At 40.3% G+C, this 27,886-nt stretch overlaps 1 protein-coding gene across 1 annotated transcript; it reads right to left on the reverse strand.

Moving 5' to 3' along the window:
- On the reverse strand, positions 1 to 27,505 carry cog6 (component of oligomeric golgi complex 6). The gene is made up of 19 exons (XM_063907867.1): positions 27,301 to 27,505; positions 24,136 to 24,279; positions 23,564 to 23,635; positions 23,414 to 23,472; positions 12,532 to 12,643; positions 11,966 to 12,048; positions 11,682 to 11,752; positions 10,652 to 10,745; positions 9,184 to 9,312; positions 7,579 to 7,670; positions 6,693 to 6,757; positions 6,486 to 6,577; positions 6,084 to 6,201; positions 5,127 to 5,258; positions 4,780 to 4,947; positions 4,168 to 4,275; positions 2,492 to 2,545; positions 2,289 to 2,368; positions 1 to 782 (listed from the first exon to the last, which is right to left on the reverse strand). Exons 1-19 carry the CDS (start codon positions 27,433 to 27,435, stop codon positions 635 to 637), a joined length of 1,956 nt encoding a protein of 651 aa, XP_063763937.1. The 5' UTR covers positions 27,436 to 27,505; the 3' UTR covers positions 1 to 634.
- Between the last annotated feature and the right edge of the window lie 381 nt (positions 27,506 to 27,886).

The raw sequence follows: 27,886 nt of genomic DNA on the forward strand, positions 1-27,886 counted from the left end.
TACTGATTCATTTTTTTTATTGCGTTACAAGTATATAATACATTACTATGCAGCTTAATGTTGTGCTTAGGGCGAATAAAAAACGAAAACTCCACCTCATTAACCTTAAACCTTAAATCCACTAGCATTATAGTCTTTACATCTGAGTCAACAACATGGTAAGACACATTTTCCATTTCATCCGTACAACGCTGGTGCTGGAACTTCTGTGGTTAATGCTCAGAATGAATTCAGCCGCAATGTGAAGAGGGGGAAAAAATCACATGAGTCTCTTAAGCTTTTGCTTTATATAATGATCTAATTTAAATAAAAGCACATTGTTTTGTACATTTACAGACATGGTAGAAAAGAGTACATAGTCTGAAAACAGGAAGGAGACATCTGCTTCACAGAGAGAAAATTGATGTCGGTCTGCAGCAGTGTAAGTAAACGGATAATGTACATATAATGTTCTTTTCCCTCAGCACAGGAGAGTCTCTGAGGACAGCGACCCACAGCCCACATTTCCCACAAAGAACTCCACCTTAACTACTACTTTTTTTTAATGTATTTGTGTTATTATGCTGTACAAATGACACAGTTCTTCAAATAACCTACAGGCTGTACTTCACCGGGGCTCACCTCATGGTTCCCCTCAGGACAGCAGAGTCTGAACCTGCTGAGGGGATCTGGGCAGCAGGTTCTCTGGGTCTTTATAGCTGTTAGCTGGGCTGCTCAGCGCTGTGTAAACCTCCCCGTAGGCTCTGCACACCAGCTCTGTGGACTGATGGAAAATCTGCTCCCTGCACACACACAGATCAAACTCTTACCATTTTGCACTCACAAAACAAAATGCCAGCAGTGAGTGGGCCTTCAAATCCCAACATTTCAAGAGTAAATTAGACGAGTAAGGCTCCACTTTCATTAGTCACTGATCAAGAGCTGATTAACAAAGCCATGAGTAAGAATTTGTCCTAATTATTATTTTTTTATTCAGTGACCATTGATTGCCCCGGCTGTGTCAAAACAATGAGCGGCAGGATGTGGTGCACACTGCCATCTATGGATACATATTCCAATATTAATGAATAGGCATCACGTGTCAGAAATATAGACTCAAGAAAAGACTCAAATGAGAGAAAGGCATATGATAAATTCATATTTCATTAACTATCCATTGATCTATTGCATTGTTTAGTAATAATTTCAATTTGATGGATTTCTGGACCTATCTCTTAATAGGTTTCAAATCAAATGTGGTTATGTGGTTCAGATTTTAGTTTTCATTAACAGCTGAAACAATTATTCCATCAAAAATAAGTTATTTAGCAACTATTTTGACAATCAAGTCATTGTTTTAGTCATTTTTCTTTGTTGCTTTCTCAAAAGCATTTTAATAAAAACTAATTAGTGAAAACATATTTTGTCCTTCCTCATTTGATTTAGCAACAAACACTTGTCCCGTTTAGTGAAGGACATCATTTGACTACTTCTTGCAAGGAAGCACAAACGGAGGATACAGTTGGACTGAAAAAGCCCAGTGAGAGGACTGGTATCCAGCTCAGGCTCCTGAGATCCAATTTTGTTTAATTGGCCCACAGAGAACAGAAACCCAGTGCAGCATATTACACCTTACGCCATACCTAGTACACTAACAAGAAATGTAAAACGACGCTAGTCTAAAAGTACATTGCCATTATTTGTGGCCAGCCGGAGTGTTTCCAGAGTGCTGCGGGTGTTTTTGTGTATTTAGGCAGACTTGAGAGATAGCGGGAGAGAGAGAAAAAGACAAAGAGGAGGAATGATTTCAGGGAACGAGTGTGAGTGAGAAATGGACCAGAAGCTAATTAATGGCGTCCTGCCCATCAGTCCTCCCATGTCCATTAATAGAGAACATTAACCTGAGGTACAGAGTGCTCCTCAAGCCTGCTGCACTTCCCAGTAAACGTGACTCATAGAAAGAGCTCTCCAATGTAGCAGCTGGGTTGAGCTAAAAGCATGTGCATTTTCTGATCAGTAAGACAGGCAGTCTGGCCGAACACTATCTCAGTGTGTTTTACGCTTTAGCAATTTAGTGTCCAAACTCGCTATGCATTTAGTCAAGTGTTTTGTTTGGAAAGCAGTAATGATCATATTACATCTGGGAAACTAATGAACACCAAAAATGATTAGGCCTACGCTCCTGTTCTATTTATATCACCCATATTGTGAAAAAGCTCTGTTGAAGCACCATGCGATTTTGTAAACATTGACCATGAAGCTCCAATATCGCATGTTCGTACGACCGTCAACAAGGGACAGGGACTCACTTGATGGCTGCACTGAGCAGGAAGTTGAGCTGTGGCATCACAACAGTGTCCGGCGACGACAAGTAGCGATCGAACTGGACCTGTTGTTTTATGGGAGAGAGTTGAGAGCAGGTGTTGAGTCAAACAACAACAATCATCATCAAGGGAGGATTTAGGATTCCTGCATGTTGATTTGCTATATTAATACACAGAGAGTAACTCACCATTGCAGCCTTCACAGAAGAGCTGTCCATGCTGGGGAGGAGGGAGAGGGGACCCTGAAAGAGAAAAGTAAACATCAGCATAGAATCCAACTCAAGGTCACAGTGTTTGAACAACAGAAAGTCAGGTGGCTGAGGTCCGGTGGCGTATAGACTACAGGCGGTGTTAAAACATTCACTCCCTTTGCCGTCTGTCTACACTGCCGTCAGCAGTTGATAAAACCGGAGGAGGCTGGGGCGCAATTATGACTGTATGAGTGACTTTACCTCCAGCCCCATAAACGGGTAATAAGGATCATTTATTTTTCTTTGGTTCAGGGGGAGAGTTTTTAAAAAAAACACATTTTATCATCGAGGTTTATTCCTTCTAACCTTGCATGCAAAAAGATGATTTACACAAAGGCAGGAGATATGATCCGAATCATAATAAAATGTCTCATTTATCTCAATGAGTATAATAGGTGCATGTACATCAGCGCAGGAGACTTTCTTTATTGTGCTGCCTCACAATTTAAATGGCCTATTAGTTGTTAAGTAACTGCAAAGAGAGGAAGTCTAGGAAGAAAAGGGATTTATAGTTTTATTGATTTAATAACTTCCGTTTATTTTCAGAGATAAGCATATATATCGAGGAAAAACAATGTTTTTTTTAAAAACCCTGTACATGGTGAGTCTTGATTTGTAAACAGACCAATTCTCTGCCTAAATCTTGATAGGCAATAAAATGACTGACTCTGTGAACCAAACAGCCGGTACCTTAAAGGCAATTACGCGACACTGATTATCCAGAATGGCAACATTAAGTCGAGCTTAAACGCCTAAATTGCCAACATTAAAAGCAGCAAATAAAAGGCAGTGCAAGGGTCAGAGCTACAGTGAGTGATTACATAGGGATGTGGGCACATTAACAAACACATTATGAGCCTGCTCATCTGCCAGCTATGAGCCAGTGTTGTTTTAATCACTGTTTCCTTGTGTCTGACTGTGTTTGTCTGTTGTATCACATCTAATTACAGGGAGACAACGATAAGCAGATAGTGAGATTAAACCTGAAAAAGTCTTTAAAAACAACGTGGGTATTCTTTTCCATTTCTGACATCTGGTATGCCATCGAGTGTGGACAGCTAGACCCAATCTTTTTAAACAGAAGGGTATTTAAAGAAAAGTCGAGACAGGCCACCCGAGGAGAGAGGTATTCTGCAGAAGAATGACAGCTCTTGATTGAGCTTTGCGTGGAGCTGCAGCAATAGGGTGTGGTGTGTCCTGACATGACCCTGGGCCTTCAGACTCGCATGCTAAACCACAACTATGGGTCTTAGTCAGCCCAGTGGCAAAGTGTGTTGAAAAGAGGGAGGAAGGCTCTGGCATTGACTCTCTAATCTGCACGGCACCATTCTGGAGAAGCTAAACAATATCTGCAATAGAACAGAATACAATCTGCCTCTCTCTGTCCATTTCTCATCTGAACATGTGATGGAAATGCTATTATGCCCTAATAAAGACATTGGACATGTGTTAACCATAGCGATAGTTATTGTAAAGCCCAGAGAGGCAGTGTAAACAATACTGTTAGGTACAAGGGAGGATTACAAGACAGATGTGATTAAAAAAAAAAACACAGTTCTGTAACTTCACATTTGAGTGTGTGTAAATGCGTTGTAAAGTGCTGTTTGTGAGACCTGCTCAGCGCTATGCTGCTGGACGATGCTGTAGATGTAGCTCAGTCCAGCTCTCGTCAGAACGAAAGACGCCTGCTCGTTGATCAGAGTGTCAAGGTGGGCCTCGATCTGTAAAATGTGGGAGAGAGTGGCTTAGCATCCACTCCAAGCGCACATTGTGAGCCGATGGTACTTGAAGTTAATAGAGAACCTCGGTGCTTTTGATAATGAAACTTCCACAGGAGCTCTCATGGTGCTCAATTACAAAAGGTGTTCTTTTATTAAAGGATAGATGCTACATTCGAGCGTGAGCAACAATCCATGACGCACACCCTTCTATGAGACAGCAAATTAACTATTTTTGAATAAAAGATTTGTGCTCTATGGGATAAAATGAGAAAAACAAGTTATTCTGAATGAACAATGGCCCTACGCACAGACGATTATGCTGTTTTTTTAAGTTGGATGGCGTGAGTGTTCCCTGATTCAGTTTGTCTCGTCCATCGGTGTCGTCCGTCATTATTGGCTTTATGCTCTCACATTTTAATAGAATTAAATAGATACCTAAAGCATGAAAAAAAAAGTCCAAATTGTCAAAATCAAAATTGATATTTTTTATATATTAGGACAGACCTGGAACTCGAGCATCTCCAGCCTCTTGTCAGTGAACTCAAAGAGAGCCAGGGTAGTCTTCATGACATACAGTGAGTTGACCATGTAGGAAGCCATGTCCGCAGTGCCGAGGTTACTGGCAGACACAGTGCACAACTGCAGGAGAGGATCCAGGATGCAAGAGAGCACCTGGAGAAACAAGATTTAAGAGATGAAATATCAATGGCTTCGATAAACAGGTAACACACACATGCACACACACACACACACACACACACACACACACACACACATATATATAAGATAATAAAGGGAGAAGAGTTTCGTTTTTTTACCATGTGAATCATTCTGTTTAAAAATAAATTTACCTGAGCAAAGTCAGCCTGGCGGGCATCCAGAGGAACAACTGAGGAATCATGGGAGGCCAGCACCTCCCTGAGAAGGCAGAGGGTCTGCGTGAGGGAGGCTGTAGGGCCAAGGTCTGCAGGTGGTAGCTCCACCTGCCAAGAAACACACGGTCAAAATAAGTTTTTATTGAGTTGGATAAAGAACGAAGTTATTCTGGCAGAGTTAGTGTGTGGCGGCTGCAGCGGTGACACATTATCAAAGCATCCCTAATGAGCAGCATGAAAGACCGACCATACAACTGCTTCCCGCTGCTACTCTCAGCCTCAGCTTGTTCATTCACTAGAGCTTTTTTTTAATGAAGAGGGTTTTGATTTCATTGGCTTCTGGATACACAACATAGAACTGACCCAAGTCACCGTTGTCCACCTAATAGAGCAAATTATGAGAAGCCTGTGTTCCTGGCATTAGATTGAATTGACACCAAAACCCTGAGGGCCTTCAATTTGATTAACACCGAGCTACAGGGATAATTCTCGTAACTGCATTGATCCGGACACAGCCAGCATGTTATATGGAAGAGCTACCGCTCGTGCTGAGGTATATTTGGATGGCAATTTAACTAAACGGTAAGTTTGGTGTTTTTTGGCAGCTAGCGCCATTTCAATGCTGTGGCCAGCAGGCTGAAACTGTTTACAAGCATAAGTGCTTCAAAATAGCCTTGTTGTCTTTGAGGGTTTTAGAGCAGAGCCGAAATACACAATATGTGTCCACAGGGTGCATACTCAACTTCTGCACTGTCATTTAAGCTTTTATGAGAGAACATTGCAAACTGTCTCTATTTGAAAAACAAAGCTTCTTATTCTTTTCCTCCTACTCAGGTGATGGTGTTGTTTTGCTAGCATATTCTCACAACCGTAGAAGATAATAGAAATAATGGGGATATTATTCAAATAGAAATCTTCCCATTCATGTTGTACCTTGTCCATTAATCTGCTTGCGTGCATGCTCAGGCTGTTGAAGAACATCTTTTTGCTGAGGATGTGCATTTCTTCAATAGTGATGAGCAAGGAGGCCACACTCGTCCCAATGATGGAGCTGGACACAGATCAAAGACTGATTCAAAAGGATGACTTGAAAAATAAAATATGACCGCACAAAAAGATTCTAAAGCACAAAATGAAACAATTTGTCCAGCCGACTTCCCCACATTTTTTTAGAAAAATGCTAATCAATGTTTTTAATTGATCAATGATACAGCAATCAAATTAACCAAAGCATGTTTTGCTTTACAGAATACTTAAATGATTGACTGATTCTAAAAATAAATTAAGGGAAAAATAAACAATTGTTGCCCTGTGTTTCCGAGTGAGATGAAATACCTGATGGTGTGGTGGTAGAACTTGAGCAGGTTGGACAGCTTGTAAAGCAGGACAGCTCCGGGCTCCGCCACAATGACCTGCTCTATCCGAACCTGAGGGACAGATCCAGAACACAGCGCGAAGACATGAGCAGGACACAACAGAACCAGGTATGCATTCAAGAGCAAGTCAGTATTTTAGCAGCGTCTCAACAAATGTGTTGCTTACTTTAAGTGGCCTGCAGACTCCCTCAGTGATGTGTCCAACCACTTCCTGCATGTTCTCATCCACACCTAAAGGAAAGACACACACATTAGTCAAGGTTATTGGGGATAGATACAGCCCCGGAAAAAATTAAGAGACCACTTAAGCATTTTCAGTTTCTCTGGTTTTACTATTGATAGGTATGTCTTTGAGTTAAATAATTGTTTTTCTTATTGTATTCTATAAATGACTAACAATTTTTCTGTGTTGGAATTCAACAGACACTGGAATGGATGCCATACATGTAGAGATAAAGATTTAAGAACAATTTGTGGTCTCTTAATTTTTTCCGGGCTGTATATAGATAAATATATATATAACATGGAGTAATATGTAACAGGATAACCATGTTACAATGAACTGGAGAAAACCAACAAAAAGCTTTTAGGAGATAAATTATAACAATTGATAGCCTGGATGTAACAGCTCATCTTCTATTCATTTTTATTTTTCTAAATGGAACCATGATACCCCTACTGTGCTGCGTTCACTCCATCTGCTAAAGGAAGTTAGAATAGGAACACAACAGCAGCATTACTCTATCAGCTGAATTATATGTACTGGAATTGCATTTGTTTACACAAAAAATTGTAGCCATAAATCTAGCCTTACTGATTGACCATATTCTGTCCAATAAACAAGTTACCTTCTTGACAAGCCTGTGTGACATTTGTTTACAAGCACCTGCGCTTGTAAAATACACCTAATAAGAAAACTGAGACGATAAAGGGAATATTCAATCAAGAAAAGAAAAAAAGTGTAGGTGTGTTTGGATCATTTGTACATGAAGGAGCGGAATGCACTGGGAATAATGGAGGACTGCAGAATATGTAATTATGATGCACATTACCTTGCACAGTGACTTGTTTGAGCAGAGCTTCTAGGTGCTCTTTCTCTGAAGCGGTGGCTTGGTGCAGCCAGGCCAGCATGTCCCCAACATACCTGAAAGTATTAGACAGTATGTCAGAGAGGGGCCACGCTGAGGGCAGATCCTGCCATGCTCAGACCACAGCTCCATCCAGGCATGGCTCATCATGTTTCACTCACAAACACACAGCTTTTGATGTTGCGTAACGGGGGAAAACAGAAAGGTTAAACTTGAATTATTGTGTGTAAGGTGTACGTGTGTGTTTGTTTGTGAGCGTATGATGACATAGAGAGGTGAGAAAAAGGACTAGATGTTCTGAGAACTACTGATGCCTGTGGAGGTGATTTTGTGTTGCACAAACGGCTAGTGTTTCTAAGAAAATCTCCCATTTGGCTCCCAGGCATGGGAGGCAGAGGGAAGGGGATGTGGTACAACAGGAAACACCGAAACAACAACATTTTTGTATAAATGTATACTTGTTATTGTTGACCTCCAGGGAATTATGAATACTAAAAATATTGGAGTCGAAAGTGTGTTTAGCATGATTAAATGTTACCTTTCAGAAGGTTCACCTTTGTGTGTGTGTCAAAAATAAAAACACAATAACAGTCCTATAACATTATTACCATATAAATTGAACCAATAAACACTGATCATAAAATAAAACCATGTAAATTTCGTCTGAATTTAATTTACACGAGTGGTTGTGTAACCAGGAAACAGATGAAAATTTGAAACAATCAAATTATTTGTTTAAGTGATGTTAGACTGCTTGAATACATAATGAATAAGAACAACAACTGGTGTTTCCAGGAGCTACTCATCAATGATGTTAGATGTTGATGGTTATGACATCATAACCGAAATGTGGGCTGGCTTTACATTGAACTCCTGGTAATGTCCCACCCAGTGACACATCCCAACCTATCATCTGCAATATACAGTCTGCGAGCTGAATCCCCTCACACAGCACCTCTGTGTGTTCAGCAGGATGTCTGCAGGAGGGACTGAGAGTTGTTGTATATATAATACATATAATGTCACTGTTCTAGTGGTAAACACTGAGAAGTGTCACAGAAATAATGCTTGATGTGGCTTTGAACATAATATGGGGTTTAATCACGGCAGCGTAAAGCCGAGTATCTTCTCCCGGTAGAAAACTTTTCCAGAGGAGAGAGAGCTGCATGGCTGCAAACGCATGGCCAGCTTCAGCTCAGCTCAAATTTAAAGCGACAGTCACAGAATCAGCACTTCAGGAACAGGGCTGAAATACAGGGGTATGAGGCATGCTACAATGGGTGATCTGTTTGGTATTTTGAGCAACACACTTCAAATACATGTTTCTTATAGATATTGCCCTACAATATATTGTTCAAATATAGCATAATAAGAGACCTTTAACTGACCTTAGATTCAAATTCATTATTCAGTATACCTTCAAAGTCATTGCAGACACATGATAGCTGCTTCCATGAGTTTCTCTAACTCTGGCTACATCAAAAGGTAGCTGTTCCAACAGAACCAAAGGATCCTTTTGATTTAGTTACAGTGATACATGAGAATGGTTTGCTCAAACATGCGATGTACCTCATAGGGTCATGTGAATGCATCTCTATGGGGCGTGGAGTCCCTCCTATCCCACCGCGGGTGAGGGCGTCGATGAAGCCTCGTACCACTGCACACCTGCGCGCAGTCCCAAACTCATCCAGAGTGTATCTGACCAAAACAGAAGAGAAAGAAAGGAGCATTCAACACCCAAGTCCCGTGTGAAATAGCAGGCAGCCGCGGTGTTTTCGTGCAGGCTGCGTGTCGGAGGTCAGGCGCTGACACGATCAACAATGCAACCAGCTTTTTCCAAAAGGAAAAGCTTTGAGGGTGTTTTGGTTATTTGGCGGTGGCAGGCTCTGTGACAGACTAAACACAACATTGAGTTGAATTAAGATTCCGGGAAATGCTGTTCTGCACTGTCTCAGCCTCAACATCACCAGACAGCATGACCTTGAACTCTTTCTGAGACAGGTGCATTTTCAGAGGAGGCAGACAGACAGGCAGAACGACAGAACAAGGGGTTGCAATAAAAACACCAGTAAGCTTCAGGTAGTCTGTGGCTCCTTTTTTATTCTTTCTTCTGTATGAGCACAACGTTTTCTTCCTGGAGTAGTAGAGTAGAGGTAGAAATAATTTTCATGGCATTGACAGTAAATGCTTTTAAAGCTTCTTTTTTTCTTCAGTATGTACTTGTGCTGGCCTTTGAATAAAAGTGAGTAATGGCTATTAGCAATACTTCCACATATGTGCTTCAATCATTTCAAAGCACTTAAAGAAAACTTCAAAACAAAATAGAGAAAAGGTAAATCAAGATTGTAGCTGCTTTCCGTTTACAGCAAAAATGAATGTCATACAATGTACTGTCCTTACTTGATAAGAACAGCATTATTTCTATATCAAACCCTTTTTTAATTGATGTTTTAGGGATATACTTGGACTAATTCATGTAAAAAATACACTTGAAATAATAGTATTCCTCACAAAGTATTTGTAAAAATAACGTGGTTTGTCACATTGCTGATCGTTTTTAGTGGCTCTGCACCCTCATTCTGCTGGCGTGATAATGTCCTCATTTTCTTTGCTTCAGGCTGTTTGCTCTTTTGTTTCCCAATCAGAACTGGTCGCTCAATGACAAGAATCTTCTTGGCATCAAGTTTGAACAATTCCACAGCGAAGAGCCCACAGAAGAAAGCAGCAGATTGAATTACAGAGCCTTGTAATCAGTAGGAGAAGTGGCACTTTCAATTTAACTAGCATGCATTGCTGCTCCTATGATGCATGTCAGTGAAGTAAAGCGCCTGTTGCTATCTGGCGAAAAGACGTTGTTTGCAGAAATGTTTAAGGCTACCGATTTGAATATATGAATATTAATCCCTTGATTTTTTAACAGTTTAAACATCCATGACGACACAGGACTACTTCAACCTGCTGTTCTCTTAGACATAAACACTGACATTTAGAGAAAGGTAAATGACAGCACAACATGTATTGTGTGTTTGTGTCTTACTTGTAGAGGACAGGTCGGTCTTGTAATGCTTCCATGGCTTGAGACAACACAGGGCTGATATCACAGGTCTCTTGGGTCAGTCCTCGGCATTCATCTTTGTAGAAAAGAAAAAACACAACACTAACAGCTGCAGTTTATCTGGTCAATCGTCTTCTGTTATGCTCCATTCAGTGTTGCTTCATGGTTTGGGCAAAAGTAGCCCCTTTCATACCAAGCAAATCAAAGAAGCAAGAAAGTGTTTCATCTTTGTTCCCATGGGCTAGTCTGGTCAGTCAGTTTACTTGAGCATCAGACAATACAAACAATGAACAGGCAGTGGCCAATTTACCAGACAGTTGAAAATATGGGTCAGACGTTCACCTCATGTTAATGGCCTCATAGTTCAGCCTTATAAAAAACTGACAAATGCATATTAAAATATAACCTCTTCACAAAACAAACGCACCTCTACTATATTCAAAGAAATATAGAATAACGTAATGTTCTTAAATGTTATCATTACAAAACTTTCACTTGACAAATTTCTTCTTTTAGTAAACCTGAATTACAATTAAGTATATCAGAGAAGCTCTTAATTTACCAGATGCCCGAGATTTACAAAAGAAATAGGTTTCTTTGATCTAAATTGTTTATATTCCTTTTTTTATAAATGTAAAAACTCATAACTAAGTTAAGGAAAAGCTTGGTTTCTGGCATGCTTTTGACAAAACTCATTTACTCAGACGTTATGAGTCACTCAGATGTCCTCAAATGAGTCCTTTACACGCCAAACGGAAAGAATATGTATCTATATGTTTTTAAGTCACAAAAGAAAAACAAATAACAAATCATCAAACAGTTATAGAAAAAGGACGAAACTGGAGACAAAAATAGACTCAAATGAATGATTACGGTTGAAAACGGTTCATTATTTTTTTCTAGATTCACTTGCTTAATTGACAAGTTCAAGGTCAGTATGGAGGGTACAATGAGGGTCAGAGTGAGTCTCTGTCGGTGAGCTGGTGTTATTAGCTCTGCGTGGCATACTCACTCTGAGCCCAGCGGTAGAGCTGCTCATAGGATGTCTCCTGTAACACGGCCATCTGCTCCATGATCTCTAACCTGGAACAAGCACACACACACACCAAGACCACATATTACATACCCATAGCCTGCAGTGACATAAATACCCGACACGGGTGTTTATTTTCCACTCATCTGTTCCAACATTCAGGTTGCCAATGAATTGAACAAGAATCAGTGTAAAAGACACTGTGAGCCACTTCCTCTGACACAATGAGATCACCGAGTGACATTAGGGAGCGTGCACCTTACCCTGCAGTCTGCTGGTTGGTTCTCAACAGGATTTTCACATCTTCATGGATGTGCTTCACTCGCCTGAGGGCTTTGAAGAATTCCTAGGAAATTAAACACATGAATATTTTAGCGTACAATAAAGGGTTGTAGATTTGCAGAAGTAATTAAACATTTTTTTCAACAAAATGGTAAAAATGTTTTCTGGTGAGACCAAAGATAGCATTTGTAACTCATCACGTTATATTGATAAATATAATCCGGAGGTTTCCAGGGAAGCAAGATCAAACTACTCTCAACCAATGGACTCGACTAGCCTTGGAGTGCCATCAAGTGGGCTATTTTGGTACTGCCAAATGGTTAAATAAAACTAAATCTTTTGGTAATTTACAAAGCCAGTTATTTTTAAATAGGTCTTAAGTTAAAAAAGTTAAAGAATCCATGAACTAAAGGAGCCAAATAACTTAGCCTCTTAAGCGGAAAAACTAAAGGGAGAGGACGGGCCCAGATCAGAAACACACTGATATTGCATCCTCCCATCCCAAAAGATGATTTAATCACTTGGTATACATTATAATGGGGATTACCTCAGTGACGGGTGCGTCCCGAGCCCCTCGCAGCGCGCCCATCTCCTCATTAGACAGCTGGAACTTGGCAAGGAAGGCCTGGGCAACCTGAGCTCTCACTTCCAGGCGATGACTGAGGGGAAATAAATGTTGGAAGTTCATTCACTTGTCATTTTCACAGTTTAATATCTCCATAGAGATTACTTTTTCATATGGTTTCGTCATTTCGGTTCTGTTCAGGTGGGCCTTTGCTTGTCATCATGATTTGTTTCATCCCTTTTGGATTTCTTTCTCACCACAACAAGATTTTCTCTCCCATCTATGATAATTGAATTCTAACCCTATGTTTTGTCATTCCCGTTGAGTTTTCGTAATGTACAAATCAAAAGACCTGGAACAAAGTTGTTTTCTTTAAAGCAGGGGTGTCCAAACTGTTTCCACGAGGGCCACATACAGGAAAATATACGGAGAGCTGGGCCACTTATAGAGGTGAATATTGCCTCAAAAGTTAAGTTATAAGTTAGCAAAACAAATCAAATGTAGGTGAATAATACGCACGACTTAAAAACGCGTTCAGAAAACAAAACAGCCTACATCCTGTCTGTCTTTAGGGTTTCATTTATTTTGTTGGCAGCTCATTCCTTAAAACAGAAGCCTCAGATTGCTGATAATAAGAGTAAATATGAAGGTTACATTTCAAGCTTGTTATAGAAATAAGTTATTGGGGTTTTTTTTATCAACTAAGATTTGTTAGAAAATGTTTTAAATTCTAATGGACTGAATTTATTTGAAAATTCGGCTCATTAATATATTTGAACATATATATTTGAGAAGTACAATACTTTTAGAATTTAAATTCAAAGATTCAAAATGGCCCCTGGGCCGTAGTTTGGACACCCGTTTTAGAATTTACAGAGGGCGATTCAAAATGGCCAGTGGGCCGCATTAGGCGCCCGGGCCGTAGTTTGGACACCCCTGCTTTAAAGTGTCCCTATTATGCTCCCTTTCAGATTCATATTCGTATTGTGCCTCAAAGTGACATGTTTACATGTTCAAAAATATATTTTATTTCTCTCATACTGACTGTGATGCAGCACCTTAGTATACATGTGGTGTAGTGCTAGCCAATAAAAGCGCAAGTGTTACATAGTGATGTCATTAAATTAATGAAGTGCAAAAAGAAGACAAGAAGGTGTTTCAGGCAAAACCTACATCACACACTACAGGGAACGGTAAACCACGGAAAGCAAAATAGGTCATAACTTAAAAAGAACAGCAATCAACAAGCTGTAATGTTTGAAGTCTTACAGCAGAGGGCAGTCATACGACTCAAACACACGCACACAACTCTGGGTCACAGTGGACTCAGAGTGAGAAAACAGGGCAGGACAGTAAAGATATCATGTGCAGAAAATAAATAACAAAGGGCGACAAGACACACAAAAAGAACAGCGCCAGATACAGGCCAGGTTTTGTCACCATCAATAACAGCAGAGCGATCACTATCAGTGTCACTATAAGTGTCTCAACACAATAGTGACCATGGCAACAGCCCTAGTCAAACAGTGAACTCTGTCACGGGATAGCAGAACAACAGCAAGTACTCCCTCTGTCCCCATCCATCCATCCAAACCAGCTCGTCTATATTCTTTGCCCACGCCTGAGAAAACAAGGCTGGATCAGTAAATCACCGGGTTGTTTTGGTGGAGGAGAAGAAGCCAACATTATCTAACCATTGTCCCGCACACAGCTATTACCAGTGCTCACCCAGCTGAAAGTAAAGGGTTGTAAATCTGTTACAGGATTCTATGATTTAGTATTTCTGTGCACAGCTCACAGAGTCTCACAGGACTTCAAGGCATCCTTGCCCTGTATGTGTCTGTTAGTTGAAATGTGTCGCAAAGCACAGAGGCGACAGCTCGGCTGGACCAACGCCTTGAGTTTTATGCACGTATAGACTTGGGAATCATACCGTAAAGTTGTACATCATTACAACATGTTGGCATTATAATTCAAACTGTAGTTTTAATGAGTAGTGACATTATTATCAATACTTAGGTAATTGTATGCAGACACAGAAAGCTTTCACTGTGACATTGATTTAAAAAAAATGGTACTAGAAAAACATTGTACCAGAAGACATTTTGTATAATAAGGCACCCAGATGTGGGGAGAAACTAAGTACATTTACTCAAGTACTGTACTTAAGTACGATTTTGAGATACTTCTACTTGCGTCTTTCCATTTTATGCTACTCTGTAGTTTACTCCACTACAATTCAGAGGTAAATCCTGTACTTTTACTCCACTACATTTATTAGTCAACTTTAGTTACTTTGCAGATTTGCATGAATAATGTGAAATATAATCAAAACTGAAATCAGGTTTAGTTACACCTGGAGTTAATTCACAAGCTACCCTGCAGTATACAAAGTTATTAAAACTAACTGCACCTTTACCAGCTTTGATAACACTTTAATGCATCAAAACATATCAAGAAGTATTCCTAAACTCTGGTACTTTTGCTTTAATCAAGTACAAGATCTGAGTACTTCTTCCCCCTCTGAAGGTACCCATCACTGTCAAACGCACGTACAAAAAACAAACAAAAATTCAAGATAAAGAGGAGAGAATTGAATAGTTTAACACACTAAGCCACTGGGACAAAACAAGGTCAAACAAAAGGCACTCTCAGCTACCTGGAATCACATCACAATTACAGGGATACATACAGTATACAAAACGAACAAGCTATGCTAATGAGGCCATTCATTCAATTAAGTGATGCACACATTATAAAAGCATTTCCATGTGTTCATGCTTGTCTTCACATAACATTTGAACAATATTAATATACAAGCTGTAAACTATTGTACTGCGAGAAGCCATGGTTGTCTCAGTACAATAGCTATTATATTATTACTAATGTAGGCAGCAGGCTTCCACCAACGTCTAATTGAATCATCTGTTTTTGTAGTTAGAAACTGTGCTGCAAACAAGGGATTTATATAATCAAAAGTTGTTGTGTTAATGTTTTTAGAGCAGGGGGAAAAGACAAGAGAACGCACATAACGTTGAATCAAGGATAAAAGATCCCACGTACAGTTTTATGGGACATCAAATTTATTGGCCATCACATCCTAATAATCATAAACGCTTCACAAGCCTTATTTCATATGTCAAATTAAAATGCCATAGCTTGGAATTTGATTCATGAATCATTTAGGCCACATATTGTGTTTCTAAAAGGTAGGTGCCTTTAAATTAGGTTGTGTTTGAGAGGTTTTGATGGACAGACGATGTATTAAAGACATTTTGGTACAACTTTACAATAAGACTACCCTTATAAAGGGTTAACGAATAGTTTGTAATTCATTTATTAATTTGGATGTGAACACTTTATAAATCATTAATAAGCTTTTATAAGAAAAGAGATAAACAGGGCAACTGTGACCAATGCTTGCCAAATAGTGAGCCCACATTTACCTGTACTGTTAAGCCTTATATTGGCTACTTAGCTTACTTCGATGCCAAGAAACATCAAGGTGGTTGGGGGGAGAATCAACTCAGAGAACAACAGGTACCAAGGATGTTGGCTGATGAAGGAGAGAAAGTAAGCTAGGTAGCCAATATAAGGCTTAGTCAATTTACCAAATAGTGAGCCTGCGTTGATGTATGAAAACCATGTTAGAAATGGTTTACAAATGTTTCTTAATGATTAATAAAGTGTTAATAACCTAATTATAAACCCTTTATAAGGGTAGTCTTATTGTAAAGTTTTAGATGAACTTAAAGATAAGTTGGAAAGTAACTTTTTATATATATTTAATAATGTGAGTATAAGGTGGGCCAGGGTTTTCATGACATTACATTTTTATACTGTCCCATGCGTATTCTGTAATTTCTGTCTATGGATGTGTGGAACTTCACGAACGCAGGAGCACCAGAAGAGAAAACGGTTCTCAAGTATCAAACCGAGCAACATCTTCACATCAAGAAGGCCGTGAGTGACAGACCTGTTCCTCCAAGAAGTAAATCACAACAAGCTCACAGGCTGCAAACGCCTCTACCAGGAGAGGAGAGGGGGATTGTGGGAGCTGTTGCAGCAGTGCAAAGGAACAGAGGAGCAGCGGGATGGTTTCTACAGTGCTGTCAGGACATGACACATTCTTCTCCAGACTGCAATTACCAAATACCACGGAAAGGAAACATACTCGAGTGAATCTGCAATATCACACTGTCACGTATGTAGAGACTCCAGGCTAGGGCTTCAAAGAAGGAACTGAATATTTAAGCTTTTTTTGAACAACATGTGCAATGTGAAGTTAAATCCGAGTTACGTGATGTCGCAGAATGGAAAGAAAACCAGTTACGGTGTGTCAGTCCCTTTTGTGTTTGGTTGTGTGTTTGCACAAATTCTTCAACTAGGCCAATTGATTTTGTGTGTTCAAGCACAGAAACCGTTTAGGCAATATAACACAGCACAATCTCATAAACAGCTTCATCAAACTGAAACACTGAAATTACTGACGCATGTTTAATAACCTCACAGAGCTGATGGAGCAGCACAAGGACCATAAAAACTGAGATTAAACTTAAAGATTTGATATCTATGTAAAGATTTAGAAAACATTACAGTACCACTTTACAATAAGACTACCCTTATAAAGGTTTTACGAATAGTTTGTATTTCATTTATTAATTAGGTTGTGAACACTTTTAGGATCATTGATAAGCTTTTATAAGACAAGAGATAAACAAAACATCAAGATGGATGGGGGAGAATCAACTAAGTGAACAACAGATACCAAGGATGCTGGCTGATGAAGAAGACAAAGTAAGCTAGGTAGCCAATATAAGGCATAGGCATCTTGCCAAATAGTGAGCCTGTGTTGATGTATGAAAACTATGTTAGAACTGGTTTATAAATGGTTCCTAATGATTAATAAAGTGTTTACAACCTAATTAATAACCTAATTATAAACCCTTTATGAATCCTTTATAAGGGTAGTCTCATTGTAAAGTGGTACCAATGTTCCTCATTTCTGACTGAAAATCAAACAGAACGCATGACGAGGAGATTAAGCGTTCTCTCTAACAAGAGAAAGTCCAACCCTCTCATAAGTCGTAAACCATGTGGGTCGATTATCCATTAAAATCTATTAGGGGCCACTTCAAAAGGCATGCGTGGAAATTTGGCATTCACAGAGCTGTTAGTTAGCCACGCGCCAATGATCAGAGGGACACCAGACAACACAAAGTCACACTCAGAGCCATTCCCTCATTAACAGCCATGCTGAGCCTTAATAAGGCTCAAGGGTCAATTCACACAGGTTGCCATTTACATTTTTATATCCCTGATCGTTCTATCAAGCGTCTCAGAGATGTGGATTAAGTAATGACCTACACAGAAGTCATACTGAGAGCATTTGTTTCATTTTCTGGCTGATAATTCTTCATCTGTTGAAGGAATTACTGTTGGAAACGAGTGGCTGCCTGGAAGCCAATCGCAGCTTAGTTGTGGTTAATAAATGTATCTACATTGCTCTTTGGCATGCAGCCCAGTAGCCCTTCGGTAGCTGTGAGTGGTTCAGTAATAGCTGAAGAATTAAACCAGCAGACCCACCCCTTCAGCTGCGGCGGCTCTTGAGGTCACGCGGGCCACACAAACATCCATTAGAGATACGTCTCAACTTGTTCAGCAGATAACGTGTCACGCTAATGCAGAGATCACACAGTTCAGGGCAGGTGTGTAGTGTTACGTTTCATTATGGAACAACACGCAACACCTATTTAGTGCTCTTGCTGACAGCTTGTTTGAGCAGGACAGGCACAAAACAAAAGAGCAGCACGTCGGAAAGCTGGCAGACAAACACAGGCCGTCTCCTCCTATTGGCCGGCCTCTTCCACCTTTGCTTCTGCACACTGTAAGCAAAGCGCTCCTCCTTTCCGTTTCATTAGAGCTGACAAATGACAAAGTGCCACTGGCAGATAAGATAGCAAACAATTCAGCACAGGCCTCGCTCTGCCAGGTCAACACACAACAGGAGCATCTGCAGAGCTTTGAAAATGTACTGTATAAGCACAAATTAAACTACTAAATTAAAATCAAAAAAGACAGTAGCGTGGGACTGCAGAGGATGGTTTGACCTGAAAAGAATGTGACTGGAGTGGCGTTGTGCAGTGGGCTGGGCTGACTGGTGGATGGCTGAAGGAGGACAGCCTGACTGCACACACTTCTCCTGGCAGCTCTTCTGAGACAAAAATTGCCGAAGACAAGGTCAAAGCCTGGCGTGCAGACACGATCCCATCTGGCTGTGGGGGTCATCCCGGTTCTGCTGATGAAAATGTCACGCCGGCGGACAGCAGGCCCCAATGGGACCAATATGCAAAGATAGAGACAAAGCAGGGAGGAGATTGCAAGGGCAATGTAAAACCTCGGACCACCTACCTTCAACAAGACCCCCCTTCACAAAACCATACGACTATTCGTTGGTGGCTGTCAGATTCAGAGCCCTCTCCCTCCTGTGCCACCTCTCCATCAATCCCATGCTAACGTTATGCCAGCGGAGCATGGAATTGCCTCGGTACATCACAGCTGTAGGCAGTATCTTTTGCCAGAAATCTACATTATGTCTGCCTCCATGTCACCTCACAAGGTCACTGAGCACTTAAGGTCACAGCCGCCACAAAATGCTAATGAAGCCCATCCCAACAGGAGTGGGTGTTTCATTTTCATATTCCTGTCAACACTCTGCCCGGGAAAAAAAATCATAGGTTAATGACACCTAAATTAAGTTTATTGGCAGCCTTTCAACCCTAAAGAAAAATGGATTGGTATTCCAAGAGTGAAAGCAGGGTGAGATGCACCGTCTGACTCGACCCTTGACTCTGTGTCATGGTGAGCTCTTCATATCGAATCAGCATATCTAATGGCTCGTAATATGTGTTGTCAGCAAATCTGATTGCACACTCTCAAACACTGATGTGCTGCTCTACGGATATAATTGTCTGAGATAAGGGGGTAACGCAGTGTAAACAAGAACTACTATAATGTTTATCTCAAGGCCAAACATCACAGGTCATGATAAATAAAACAAAAATAATGCTTGGTTAATGATGATTGCAGCCCTCCCTATGCTAATAGACAACTGCAGGAGAAATATTCATCAACCTCATGAATCATTCATACTCCTCATCAAAAATAAAAAGCTCCTCCTGCCCTGCACACATCTCTCACAACTTCTGACACTAAAGTGAAGCTGCATTTGACAGACTTGAGAGAAATGTAATCAAAATGTTATAAAATAAGTGTTTTAAAGGTCTCTTATTATGCTATATTTTAACAATATATTGTAGGGCAATATCTATACAAAACATGTCTGTGAAGTGTGTTGCTCAAAATACCAAACAGATTACCCATTGTAGCATGCCTCATACCCCTCTATTTCAGCCCTGTTCCTGAAGTGCTGATTCTGTGACTGTTGCTTTAAATTTGAGCTGAGCTGAAGCTGGCCACGCCCCTTTGCAGCCATGCAGCTCTCTCTTCTCTGGGAACGTTTTGTACTGGGAGAAAATACTCATCTAAACGCTGCCGTGATTAAACCCCATATTACGTTCAAAATCATTATTTCTGAAACACTTATTTTCTCAGTGTTTACCACTAGAACAGAGACATTATATGTATTATATATACACAACAACTCTAAGACCCTGCAGACATCCTGCTGAACACACACACACAGAGCTGCTCAAGCGGATTCAGCTCGCGACTGTTTATTGCATACGATAGGTTGGGACGTGTCACATGGGCGGGACGTTGCCAGGAGTTCAATGTAAAGCTAGCCCACATTTCGGTTATGACGTCATATCGGCAGCAAATCTAGATCAGTTCGTTTGTACCCCCGTTTTTAGAGATGTGGGTAAGGTCACCAGGAGAAATCCCCGAGGAGTCTGTCTGGTCTCCAAACTACGTTTTCTCACGAAACATGACAGGGACACGGGAAATGACGCGGATTTCGAACGTTATTATGTTTTACCTAGAAACTGTCAATAAGTTACTTTGCTTACGCTTGTTAGCAAATCAGCTAACGTTAACTTCAGTGAATTGTGTAGCCTAGCTACAACTTTACAGTTCAAAATCAGGTTTCAAACAGCTGTGTCGACTTGTTGTGTAGGACAACGCTTCTTCTTCTTTTTTGAAAGTTGTGCAGCTCCTCCCCAGGGGTTTTCCTCACCCCGTGTCTTGCGCTCTCATTGGCTGTAGCTCGTCGGCGCACCCATTACCAGGCACAACCCTTTTCACACTACAGGATTTGGACTCGCCGACAGGTCCAGCTATTTAGCTTGCTAGATATCTGTCGGGCATCGGGGACTCGTCGGGGAGTCTCTCACCTCGCTCTTGAGCAGTTCACACATGACGATCAAACGCCGACTGCGTTCGTCCCCGAGCTCCAAAATCCGTCTGGGTGCTCAGGTCAAATGATTATTTGTGCATATTATTCAAATTATTGGTATGTAACAATGTGAGAAGAACATTAGAAACATCTCCTTCAGTTGTCGGCTGTCAGAGACAACTCGTGGAAAACAAGGAAGTGATAGCACCTTTAGCCAGGTTTAACTTTCAGGAACCACATGATTTGTGCAATAAATGCTTATCATTTGGAAGGTGGACCAGGTTTTTTCCAGCAGTGCGCTTATATTGAAGTGCTTTTTGCCTTGAAACTAGCCTGAATAGAGAACGAGGTAATTTCTCTGCAAGAGAACATAAACTACGGAGAGATGGAATGGATGGGGTGAAGCATTGGACTGATAAAGATGACTGTCAATGATGCATGGGTCAGGTTCCCAAAATGACTTGTAGCATCAGAACAAATAAGAGGAGAAATGGTCATATGAGAGTTTCTTGAAATGAATGCAAATACTTTTGAATTAAGTTGCCATGTTATCTTCTTTGTCCCTCACAAATACCCTGAAATGCTAGTTTAAAAGTTCAGGGTGGCAGCCTTATCGTACAGCTCAGTCATTGAGTTGCAATTATGTTTTACAAGAGAGAATACTGCTAAGTTACCAAGTAAAACAGCCCCATATCTGGTCATGGTGTCTGACTCAAGTAAATATGTAAACCCTTAACTGAAAAATATACAGTGGGGCAAAAAAGTATTTAGTCAGCCACCAATTGTGCAAGTTCTCCCATTTAAAAAGATGAGAGAGGCCTGTAATTTTTATCATAGGTATACCTCAACTATGAGAGACAGAATGAAAAAATAAATCCAGGAAATCACATTGTAGGATTTCTAATGAATTCATTTTCAAATGATTGTGGAAAATAAGTATTTGGTCAATAACAAAAGTTCATCTCAATACTTTGTTATATACCCTTTGTTGGCAATGACAGAGGTCAAACATTTTCTGTAAGTCTTCACAAGGTTTTCACACACTGTTGCTGGTATTTTGGCCCATTCCTCCATGCAGATCTCCTCTAAAGCAGTGATGTTTTGGGGCTGTCGCTGGGCAACACAGACTTTCAACTCCCTCCAAAGATTTTCTATGGGGTTGAGATCTGGAGACTGGCTAGGCCACTCCAGGACCTTGAAATGCTTCTTACCAAGCCACTCCTTCGTTGCCCTGGCGGTGTGTTTGGGATCGTCATGCTGAAAGACCCAGCCACGCTTCTTCTTCAGTGCCCTTGCTGATGGAAGGAGGTTTTCACTCAAAATCTCACGATACATGGCCCCATTCATTCTTTCCTTTACACGGATCAGTCGTCCTGGTCCCTTTGCAGAAAAACAGCCCCAAAGCATGATGTTTCCACCCCCATGCTTCACAGTAGGTATGGTGTTCTTTGGATGCAACTCTGCATTCTTTCTCCTCCAAACACGACGAGTTGAGTTTTTACCAAAAAGTTCTATTTTGGTTTCATCTGACCATATGACATTCTCCCAGTCCTCTTCTGGATCATCCAAATGCCCTCTAGCAAACTTCAGACGGGCCTGGATATGTACTGGCTTAAGCAGGGGGACATGTCTGGAACTGCAGGATTTAAGTCCCTGGCGGCGTAGTGTGTTACTGATGGTAGCCTCTGTTACTTTGGTCCCAGCTCTCTGCAGGTCATTCACTAGGTCCCCCCGTGTGGTTCTGGCATTTTTGCTCACCATTCTTGGGATCATTTTGACCCCACGGGGTGAGATCTTGCGTGGAGCCCCAGATCGAGGGAGATTAGCAGTGGTCTTGTATGTCTTCCATTTTCTAATAATTGCTCCCACAGTTGATTTCTTCACACCAAGCTGCTTACCTATTGCAGATTCAGTTTTCCCAGCCTGGTGCAGGTCTACAATTTTGTCTCTGGTCTTCTTTGACAGCTCTTTGGTCTTGGCCATAGTGGAGTTTGGAGTATGACTGTTTGAGGTTGTGGACAGGTGTCTTTTATACTGATAACGAGTTCAAAAAGGTGCCATTAATACAGGTAACGAGTGGAGGACAGAGGAGCCTCTTAAAGAAGAAGTTACAGGTCTGTGAGAGCCAGAAATCTTGCTTGTTTGTAGGTGACCAAATACTTATTTTACCGAGGAATTTACCAATTAATTCATTAAAAATCCTACAATGTGATTTCCTGGATTTTCTTTTCTCATTTTGTCTCTCATAGTTGAAGTGTACCTATGATAAAAATTACAGGCCTCTCTCATCTCTTTAAATGGGAGAACTTGCACAATTGGTGGCTGACTAAATACTTTTTTGCCCCACTGTATTTGAATTGAGTGCTGTAATCGTCACTGATTCACTATTACTTACTTTGTCCTACCCTTTTATATAAGGTTACAAGGTTAACTCTTGAAGGTACATACACAAATACATCCCCAAACATCCAAACACAGAGACAAAATTATAACCCTTTTAGAACTCACTTTTCTCCCTGGAGCTTGTTGGTTTTTACTATGAGGTCTTGAGTTTGGTCCTTCGCAGCCTGTTGAAGAAAGGTTTCCACATTTGTAAAGTATTGTTCACAAAAGGCATTTAATAAATCAGGCATACAAAGTAAAATGAATATACTATACCTTTAGCCTATTTGTCATTTCTTCACAACATGTGCTCATGGCCTGGACATCCTCATGAACACTTTCAAGTTCCTATGGAGAACTTGACGTTACAGTTTGTGACAACAGCACTGTTTACACGTAAAAAGTCACACATACAGTTCAAATAAATATTGAGCAGTAGCCTGTTTTAATCAAAGCGTTTCACAATATGCTCACCACACTTTATTCTTGTCGCTGCTGAAAAATTCTCCAAAACCCTCCATCTTTTCATCAACTTAAAGCTATACATCTATCACTGAAGTTTAAAAGGCACATCATACATTTAATATACTGTTTAACACTACTATTACAGCTGTGTTTTTAGTCATTTAATCTAATAACATAACACGAGGGTCAGTCTGCGTTCTGGGGAAGAGATAGTTAACTATTCAGAGATTAACCTACTCAACACTGTCTACACATGACCATTTGTAAACCCACCTCAGTTAAAGAGAGATTCAGTGCACAAGTGTTTTATCTTGATGAATTAAGTTAAACTTGGGTGCTGTTAAGGTTAATGAACTGTATGTAATTGCTAAATTCTGAGTTACCTCTTTTACATCCTTAAATATTCGTGCAAACTCCTCATTGATGGAAAGGCTTCTTCTCTCTATGTCACCGCGAAGATTTCTCCTGGTGCGTAAACTGTTCTCAGTGAAGAACACAGAGAGGGCCTTCAGAGCCTCAAGCATCTCCTGAAAGCACAAAAAAATATGATAATGTTAGACAATCGGTTTGTTCTCAACCAACGTCTTACTGAGAATCTGTTCCCCTTGCACTCAACTGCGGTGAAGTTACTTTGAGTCTGGGTATTGGACAGACATTTGCATGAATCAATTATTTGTTGACACAAAGCCACGTGATTTTCAATAACTCGGTGCAGACCTGTTCATGTCTACATAGGACACATTTATTAAAAATAATTTGTATGTATCCTATGTGGCACACCGTTTCTGATTAAAAATGTGACATTAACTGAACTGAACTCTGGAAAAGTAGGACACACCTCCTTTTATTGGATTTGAGTGCTTTGTCTATTTTATATGAATATAAGAAAATAATTTCAAAATTCTTGATTTTTTTCAAACTATTCCGTTTAATATTAACTTATGACTTGTTTGAATTCTGGAGTTATTTTATTTTAAAAAATGTTTCAATAAAAACAAACAATATTCATGTCAAATAGAAAAACCAATAAAAAGCAATGACAAGTGATGTGTTCTACATGTCGAGTGTAGTAATACATTATGGTTTGCATTGGTCTGTCATACGAGTCCAGTGTATTTATACAAATGTGCATCGATTTGCAGTCATTGGGTCAAGGGAAATGGCAGCTATAGTAAAGAATCATACATTTTAATTGAAAAAACGAAATTTCCAAAAAAACGTTCATTATAAATAGAAGGTGCACTAAAGTACAATAAAATGAGATGTCATGATTGGTTAAAAAATCTGATTAAATTAAATCTGTGAAAAGATCTGGATAGTGATGCACTGGAACAAATGGCATGAAAGCTGTTGAACAACTGAATCGATCTTCTAAGCAAATATTTTTGTGAGGTGAGATTTATTTAAAATAACATTGGTTTTGTGTCAGTCATTTATATAGGGTCACTCAGTGAAACTCCGCAGTTCAGAGCGAGTTCTCTGATATGTGCTAAACGTCCGAAACTGTCGACAACCGGTGAAACTGACCAAATCGAAGTGAATGTCTGTCATTCTTTCCTTTACGACCCAAAACCTCAATGCTGGAACTTAAAATATCCTCAACAATCCTGCAGTGGCGGGCCGTGCATTTCACACCTAGGCCTTCAGTGATGTCCTACACAGTCCTACCTGAATTATTCCACCTCTTAATACCATCATTATGACGCCATGGCTCTAGAAACTATACATTTAGACAGAAACGCAGTATAACCGGGCGTTGCATCACCTTAACATAGTCAAGTACAACAGATTTATATTAATATTTCTGAAGCATTTATAATCAATACATCAGCATTTACAGTTAACTTAATTAATCAGATTATCTGACAAACCGCTCCTTGACACCTGTGTCTGTCACATAACGCAGAACAAGTGCCAGCTGTGCTACATTACCCACATCTGACGTCTCGTCCACCATAACAGCGACAAAGGGTGCTTTTTTAATCTTCATTTTGATCTCTTCTCCCATCACTTCAGCAATAGCATAAATCAGGTCGTTTTGTATTTTGCCTGACGTCCCAGTAAACATGTTGTTTGTGTACAGGTGGTAATGCAAATCTGTGTTGTTCTCAGCAAGAAAAGAAAGAAAGAAGCTCCACGTAGTTTCCTCTGTTTCTGGACTCGGCGCTTTCATCGTGTCCCCTAAATGAAAGTTCCTGTTTACCCAAAAACAGGACACAATCAATCAGTCTTTCAATAATTCCCTATTTTTGTTCACCCTTTCGTTGTGGAGCTCCGTTTCCCTGCGCACTTGTTCGTTGAGCTGTAGATCCACTCCGGTGTCCCCAAAGGTTTTCAAAAGCACCAGTGCTTCCAAGTGCCCAGCCGTGCTTTGGTGTCTCGTTGCTGCCTTGGTTAGACAACTCAAGTTTGCAAATTTAGTGTGGCTCCAAACACCAAATCGATCAGTTGCAAATACCAGGCATTCCCGGCAGTACAATTTGCAGTGCCTCTCGGAGGCTGTGAGCCAGGGGTACCGCTCGTAGTTTCCCTGCTGTGCTAGGCTCGCTAGCGTTGGAGTTGGTCGTTCCCTTTGTAGCTTTACTTGAAAAGTTCGTTTTGAAAATGGCGTTGTTATTATATCTTCGACCAAATTGATCTCTTCTCCTCCTTCAGCCATTGTGGGTTGAAAAAAATAGCTTGTAGAAATCTACACAAATTAGCTCGCTCAAGTTCTAGTTCTGTTTGCTAGCTTTGCCCATATATGGCTCTGCCTACTGCCTAGCTCTGCCTCTCAATAGTGCGTATCCAATCAGAAGATGTGCACGTGCTAACGTTAGCGTACGCCTGCTAGCTGGCCCGTTGTCGCCACCTCGAAATCTGATTGGTTAACACCACAATTTTGTTTGCGTTCACTTTAAGCTACAGCCGCCCGCACTGTTGATTCTGAAGGCCTAAGGGCAGATTTCTTTGACCCTAGCAACACATTATGGCTGAAATATGATTGGATAAAAGCTCTAACATAAAGGCCAGCCCTCCAAATCTCGTTCTGAGGCTGGAAGCAGCGCAGCCAAGACGAACGCTATAAAATGAAGAGAATAGACTATGAGGAATAATTTAATACGTATTTGTGGAAAAAATATATCAACATTTAATTTATATTCTGATGATGTTTAGGCCAGCAGAGAAGGCCTTGCTGGCCCTGACGGCCCACCACTGCAATCCTGTAATGTTCTGTCAGCTACTCTCTGCTTAACTTCAGCTGCTTCTATTAGTTCTGCATTACCATGGGTTGACTTAGTAGTTAGTTACATCAACGTAATGATTTATATGATACTATATCCACTTTAAGCTGGGAAGTTCTATCCGTATGCTCCATAATCTATTATTACCTGTTTATCTGGCCTAGAGTTACATCAACCAACAGGTCGTAAACTGTTTCATCATGTTTATTGTGTATTCTCCATGTATATTTGCTTACTATAGACCCAAGAGCAACATTGTGTGACTATCTTGCAGGTCCAGCTAATGTTAGCTAGCTAGCAAGATGCTAACCCATTTCGTCTTACCTTGTCATTGTCGAGCCTCGTCTCCAAGATTTTGTTAAGCTTCCTTGACAGCGGATTATTTGGTTGAGAAGTTGCATTTTGGTTCTGTATGACAGTGGAGCTATCAGTTACATTTTCTACTTTAGCAGCAGCCATTGTACACAAACAGCTCCACGTCAACTTTTGGAAAGATGTTTTGGTCCGTCTGGAATAAACGTCCGGTGTGTAGAACCGTCGAGTAAAACAATACAACGTTCCGCTACGTGGTTTCTTTATTTTGGTGTAACTACGATGATAAATTAAAAATGTGTGAATGAACAACGGCAGAAATAACGGGTATGGTATATATATACATTTGCATCTTATTTAAGATGTTTCAATCATTGAAGAAGCTGTGTTATTTTATTTCATTAAATAATGTAGTTATTAAATACCACATAACACACATGTAGATATTTTAATTCATATGTTGTACAAGCTGATGTTAGAGCCTTAAATTAAAGAGCGTTATCAGTGTATTGGGTTGAAATCAGAGTCAGTTTCACTTTCAAAAGATAAGAGAGACAATACCATAATTTAAAGAGATCGCCGGATTAAATCTAAATTA

Source organism: Eleginops maclovinus, chromosome 18 (genome assembly GCF_036324505.1).
Source record: "Eleginops maclovinus isolate JMC-PN-2008 ecotype Puerto Natales chromosome 18, JC_Emac_rtc_rv5, whole genome shotgun sequence".
Taxonomy (NCBI): domain Eukaryota; kingdom Metazoa; phylum Chordata; class Actinopteri; order Perciformes; family Eleginopidae; genus Eleginops; species Eleginops maclovinus.

Excerpts from the sequence above, each read along its gene's own strand:
- cog6 (XM_063907867.1), bottom strand. The coding sequence starts at position 27,435 with ATGGCTGCTGCTAAAGTAGAAAATGTAACTGATAGCTCCACTGTCATA. Across the intron at positions 4,276-4,779 it reads TGGAGATGCTCGAGTTCCAG|ATCGAGGCCCACCTTGACAC; the intron begins GTCTGTCCTAAT and ends CACATTTTACAG. Across the intron at positions 2,546-4,167 it reads AGCAGCATAGCGCTGAGCAG|GGTCCCCTCTCCCTCCTCCC; the intron begins GTCTCACAAACA and ends TTTCTCTTTCAG.